Below are 6,501 nucleotides of genomic sequence, written 5' to 3' on the forward strand. Positions count from 1 at the left end.
TATATTTTATTAAAATATGTAAGTAAATTCCGTAATTTCTTTTAAATCGAAAATGATAAATGAAAACCATCTCGTTTCAATTCAAAAAATACATCAAATCACCATCGAACGTATGAACCGAGCATAAATTCACCACAAATTCAAATCTCTTGCGGCCGCCATTTGTATTCACCACACCAACGCAACTCACCGCAACTCACCGCATTGCTGTGTGATGACAACTTGTTTGACTTTTGTTTGCCGTAATGATGTGACATATACATGTACGGAACGCGTATACCAATCAAATGCAAGTAAATTTCCAAAAAGTTCAGCTTAAAAAGAAAACGAAATTACATTAGACGATTAGACTTGTGCGTCTGAATAACTGGTGATCAAACCAAAGTTTCCACAGCGAAACGTTGAAAACAAATGTTTCGTCACTAAGGTGTCTACGATAAATGATTTTCTGAAATCAAAGTGCACGGAATTGGAATTGTGTGTGAATTGAAAGCCGCTTTTGCAGTGTTTTTCTTCCCAATTATTACTTAAAAATGTCTAAAAATAAACAAATCGTGAGTAAATTTATTGTGAAAATAGTTTTGAATACGCAATAATTCCCAAAGAACCTGCAAAATTGACAAAATGCCCATTACAAACGAATATTGCGAGGAGATTGTTTAGCGTCGATCGTTTCTTTGTGTGTGCGATACATTTTTTGATTTGTCATTGTTCTTGATTTGATTGAATGTCGAAGATCTTTCGCCGAATAATCCAATGCAACTGATACAATTTTGATAAATGTTTGCATGAAGCTGTGAAATGCTCGTGATTTATTTATATCGTTTTGTGTTTCAAGAAGAAACAAACGAAATATTGTTCGTTTATTGCTTCGTATTGGATAGTTTTGTTATGTAAACATAACCCTAAATGTTTTTGAGTGCATCTCATCACATATATACTTCCTATTGTCTATTATGTTTTCAAAATCAGCGATTCATTCATATTTTATTTTCAAATGCTAGAAATGTATTGCGCATCTTATTGTAAAAATTGACGCGTCAAATCAGTTACTCCGTCAGTAGCCGAACTCAAAATCGATGGCCTGTAATTTGGTGCAAATTGATTTTCAGTTGCTTTGCGATCATTCATGCAACTGGTCACCAATCATTTGTTGACAATAGATTCAGTTCTAATATAATACCATCAACAAAATGTCAATATTGAAATTGGACGCACTTTTCCATAAGCCGCCAAATCTATTGTATTCATTTTGCCGGCATCGTTTTTGGGTTTACTTCAAACAATGGGTTTTTGTCTGAATACAATTTTCGATATTATTTGATTTTTTCTGATTTTATTTGTTTACTACGCAGATACTTCGCGTTCAAAGCTCGGAAGGAACGAAACGTATTGAAATCCTTCCATCTGCAACGATTCGAGAGCTGTACGATTCAATTCGTGACGCATTTGATATGGATTCTTATAATTTTGCCGTGTATGGCGAACGAAATTATAAAAATGAACTCGCATCGAGCCGATCACAGACCCTTGATGATTACAAACTTAAGCATGGCGATATGGTTTACATAAAAACTATCGAGGCTGGTACATCATCGGTAAGTGGATATGTTTATTTTCAGATTGAAGATTTGTGTTAATTTTCTGTGTCATTTGTACAAAAAGGTGGTGGAGGCATTTGGGCCACAGCCCAGCACAAGCAGCTCAAGCAGTTCAATTTCATCGTTTGCGTCTTCATTCAAACCATCTAAATCGACGCCGCCAAGCAAAACCGAAGTGCAAGAAGATGAAGTTGATACAATATTGGCAAAAACTGATGGCCGTTTGCAACGCAAACGTGATCCAAAACTGTGTCGTCACAATTCAAATGGATGTTGTGTTCATTGCTCACCGCTAGAACCATGGGATGAAGAGTTTCTAAAGGAGCAAAAAATAAAACATTTGTCTTTTCATTCGTATATTCGAAAATTGACGTCGGGCGTCGATCGTGGTAAATTCGTGGCGCTTGAAGATTTGGTAAGTTGCCAAATAATCAGCATTTATCTATAATAACTAATATACTAAAATGAATTTATGTGAAAATGTAATAGGTGTGTAGCATCAAAAGTGGTTGCCGTGATCATCCGCCATGGCCGAAGGGTATTTGTTCAAAATGCCAACCATCGGCTATAACGTTGAATCGCCAAATCTATCGGCACGTGGATAATGTTATGTTTGAGAATACTGCGCTGGTTGAACGTTTTCTGAACTATTGGCGAACAACTGGACATCAACGTATGGGCTTTCTTTACGGTAGCTATGAAGTAAACAATGACGTTCCGCTTGGCATTCGTGCTCGTGTTGCTGCTATTTATGAGCCACCACAAGACAGTACACGGAACTCAATTAAACTATTGCCGGACGAACGAGCCGAAGAGATTGACGAACTGGCAACAAAGCTGGGACTTCGCAAAGTCGGTTGGATTTTCACCGATTTGATCAGCGATAATGCTGCTCTGGGGACTGTCAAACATATCCGGGGTATTGAGACACATTTTCTAACTGCTCAAGAGTGTATAATGGCAGGGCAATTACAAAATCAACATCCGAACGTATGTAAATATTCCTCAAATGGTTCATTTGGCTCAAAATTCGTTACCGTGTGTGTAACAGGTTAGTTGATTCGTATTTATATGACGGTCGAGTTGGATATAAAATAAATATTTTTTTTTTTGTGCGATTCAGGAGATTCATCGAAGCAGGTTCATATGGAAGGTTATGCAGTGTCTGGTCAATGCATGGCATTGGTTCGCGATAATTGTTTAGTTCCAACAAAAGACGCACCCGAATTGGGTTACATACGTGAATCGAGCGATAAACAATACGTTCCCGATGTTTATTATAAGGTGAGTCAAATTTTTCACTTTAGCATTACTCACCTAGTTTTATTCATCACGTGCATACATCCCAAGATTCGACTAGAAATTACAAGTAAAACACCATCAAGTTTTTTTTTGCTTCATTTATTGAATACGTTTACATCTTTATTTCTATAGTTGTGTTGTCAAAGTTTTTTTCTATCATTTTTAGCCCCGTACACAATTGAAGATAGATATAGAATTTTTTGGCGCATTTCATCTTTGTTTCAATTCAATGTCAATTTACAAATTAGTTACTGTTACGATTTTCTATTATTCCATGTGGTATTTGTTTGTGTGTTTGTGTGCCTGCTTGTTTGTATGTTTGTTCGAAAGTGTTTATTTCTCTCTATGGTTCAGTTATTGCAGAATGAATGAAATGTTTATTACCAAATGTCCTACTTCAAATAGTATGTACATGATTTAATCAAATCAAAGCTAATACCATGTGTTTCTGTGTCGTTCATTCTTCATATTTGTCATTCATTGTCACTCGTGCGATTTTCTAATTCAACTAAATAGTTTGGTTCACTGAAAATGTTTTAAAATGGTTAAAACTGTTATACATATATTTATATAATTTTTTTTTTAACTTTTTTTTGTGTAATTCAATCGTTTCGTGTTTCGTGGCTCATTGTCGTTGCCGTCGTCATCGCTCGCGTCTTCGAAATCGTGTTCGCCATTTCGTTTTCTTTTTCGTCAATTATAATAAGATAAATTTGCTAATATAAATTTCATTTTTCATATTGTTTTCTCAAGGAGAATTTGAATTTCAATTCGAACTGAAATGATAGCAGCATTGAAAATTAAATAGAATTCTTCATATGATATCACAAATTCACGTTCATTCGATATTTGTTCCGAGAAAAAGAATACAGCATTTTGCGTATGAATAACAAAAAAAAAAGTCGTAAATTTTTATGATCAATCGAATAAAATGATAACACGAAAATGTTCATTTTAAGTTTTTCTTTCGGTTTTTTTACTCCGTTGGAAATGACTGCGGCGTTAGATTAAAATAACAATTCATTTTCAACTATTAACTTTGTTGAGATCAACATAAGAGTGTGAACGTTATGTTTGGCTATTACATTCGGCTAAATCTTTAATAGGACGCTGATATCTTCGATAAAATCTAACTTCACAATTCTAGTCACTTGAGTTTAAATTCATGTCGCCTTTGTTTTTCGGTTGCAAAGAACTGGGGACTGCATTTTCAACTACACAATTTGTTCATTTTTTTTACACTTTTTCCTCGATTAAAATATAATTTAACATTTACATAAATATTCTCTTAATTTCTACATTTACGACATATATAGGTAATTTTCTTTTCTTCAAGGTATATTTTTATTATTTACTCGCATAATTTACTGTTAGTAGATATTTATTTTGTTTCATTTTATCAATTTGCTACATTTTTTGTTGTGTGATGTAATTCATATGTAATAACTCAATTGTCATCATTATTATTATTATTATTATAGAAGTATGAAGGAGATAAAGATATTTTTCGTTTGAAAAAATTTAAATCAAAAATTCAAATAATAAACTACATAAACCGAAATCGGGAAAAACCGTATTTGCACAAATCGTTTTAAAGCTTGATCACAATTTCGATAAAAATGCTCGCAACAGCGATTCGTTTTCATCATCTATTACACTGTCTATTACAATTGTTATTTACATTTGTTTTCTAGTAAATGTTAGTTTTGTTCTCTTTTTGGCTATGTGATCTCTAGAGCGTAAAAGTGTTTCTTGTTTGGTACCCATAAAATTTCATTTATTTTTTGTTTTCGATTGTCCTATTTCAAAAATCATTGTTCACAAAAACGGCTCTTTTGCGACCCGATAGTTATTCACATTATATTTTGTTTCTTTATTTGGAAGAGTTCATTGTGCATGCTATTTTTCTTTTTCTTGCCATTTGAAAGTTTTGAACGAGAAAATAAAAACAAATTAAAATAACGTAAAAGTTAATTGAAAAAATTCAAACGAAACGAAAACTAAAAAGTAATATGATGTATTTTTTAAATTTTATTTTTGAATTTTATTGATTTGAAACAACGACAAAAAGGAATGTCTATAATATATATATTTTTTGCTTCATAAATTTACACAATAAAATAGACAGAATACACATTTAAACACGCAGTTTACACAAATATATCAGAATATTGTAATTTAACGTTTTACAACGATTGTAATGTTTCATTTCTTTCTTCTTCGTCGCTTCTCAAAATTGCCAAATTAAATATTTGCGATGCAATCACATTGCCGTTCATTTTCACGATTATTTTAATATAATGAAAATTATGCATTTTTTTTCAAAATAGAATTATTAATATTGAAGAAACATAGATATATATGTATATTAAATTTTTAATCGTATCGATTTATTAATATTTTTTTTATTTTAGTAGAATTTCGCCAAGTTTTTAATCGAACGAGTGAAAAAAATACGTGTTGAATTCGTAAATACCTGACCATTTTTTTTCGTCAACAAAAACTCATTTGCTTTTTTCTGAGATTTTCTCTCGAAGTAATTTTTTTCCGGTCATTTATGAAACAAATAAAACGGATCGTTTCAATAAAATAGATATTGATACAATTCTTATAAATGTATTTATGAAAAAAGCGAAAAATCGATAGATTTGTAGTAGGAACGAAAGCGCTAACAATTTATAAAGAAAATCGATTTTTTTTCTTTCCGATTTATATATAATCAAATATATGATGTGTTTTATCGAGCAACGAATAGTTTACTAGCAATAAAGATTACAAATATAATGGTTATAATTTCTCACGAAAAACTTATGAAATTTTCGAATGAATATCGGAATATGGTTACTTTAAAAAAAAAAATTATATCCCTCTTTTTAATTTCCGTTCAGCGTGAAATTGCAAATAGGAAATTTTTAATCAGTAGAGCAAAGATTTGGTGTGTTTCCTATTGTGGATTCGATGATTTTTCTTTTTGAATACATTTTATCGCATAAATTATTATTTAATCGAAAATTATTTTGATGAAAAAAAAATTCAATTAGATCCAATCTAAGTTTTATTCAATGATTTACATTCAATACTAAATTAATTCCGCCACAAAAGCCACATGCAAGCGATTTTTTTTCTCGTAAAATATAAATGTTGCAAATTAGTTACTAAGGAAATAAAAACATATTTTTCATCGGCTACGAATAACATATTTCTACAATAACGAGACAGAAGACGAAGAGAAAAAGTTAGTGTGGAGATTGTATTGATTTGTCAAGATAGTTCAAAATGTTTCTTTTGTCACTTAAAACTATTTTTTTCGCATTGACGCGTCTGTGTATGCCGTTCACTGAATCCAATTTATTACATTGAAGTTTTAAGCTGTTGAATAGCTTGCCCTTTCCACATTTTGCCATTTTTTCGGATACTTTTTTTTTACATCGATACGATTCAAGATGTATTATTTCAGCTACACGATTTATTTACAATTCAATGCAGTACGTTGTTTTTTTTTTTTGTATATGGGGCGTGATATGGCATTGATAGCTCATTCACATTTTGAACCAAATTTGGCGCTAGAAAACCGCATCGAAAAAACTGTATATTTACC

At 31.7% G+C, this 6,501-nt stretch overlaps 1 protein-coding gene across 4 annotated transcripts in view; it reads left to right on the forward strand.

The window, feature by feature from the left end:
- Positions 1–252: 252 nt before the first annotated feature.
- The window catches only part of LOC116350901 (nuclear protein localization protein 4 homolog), a 31,438-nt gene continuing 25,189 nt past the window's right edge, over positions 253–6,501 (forward strand). For 2 of the 4 annotated variants that reach the window (XM_031782887.1, XM_031782888.1), the window contains exons 1-5: positions 253–554; positions 1,356–1,598; positions 1,666–2,016; positions 2,091–2,652; positions 2,725–2,885. In XM_031782887.1, the coding sequence (XP_031638747.1) occupies positions 534–554; positions 1,356–1,598; positions 1,666–2,016; positions 2,091–2,652; positions 2,725–2,885 (1,338 nt within the window). In that variant the 5' untranslated portion in view covers positions 253–533. Of the gene's footprint in view, positions 555–1,158; positions 1,290–1,355; positions 1,599–1,665; positions 2,017–2,090; positions 2,653–2,724; positions 2,886–6,501 lie in introns of those variants that run through there. The other 2 variants (XM_031782886.1, XM_031782885.1) reach the window with 2 other exon arrangements.

Source organism: Contarinia nasturtii, unplaced genomic scaffold (genome assembly GCF_009176525.2).
Source record: "Contarinia nasturtii isolate CC-2019 unplaced genomic scaffold, AAFC_CNas_1.1 Cnas_scaffold_4311, whole genome shotgun sequence".
Classification (NCBI taxonomy): domain Eukaryota; kingdom Metazoa; phylum Arthropoda; class Insecta; order Diptera; family Cecidomyiidae; genus Contarinia; species Contarinia nasturtii.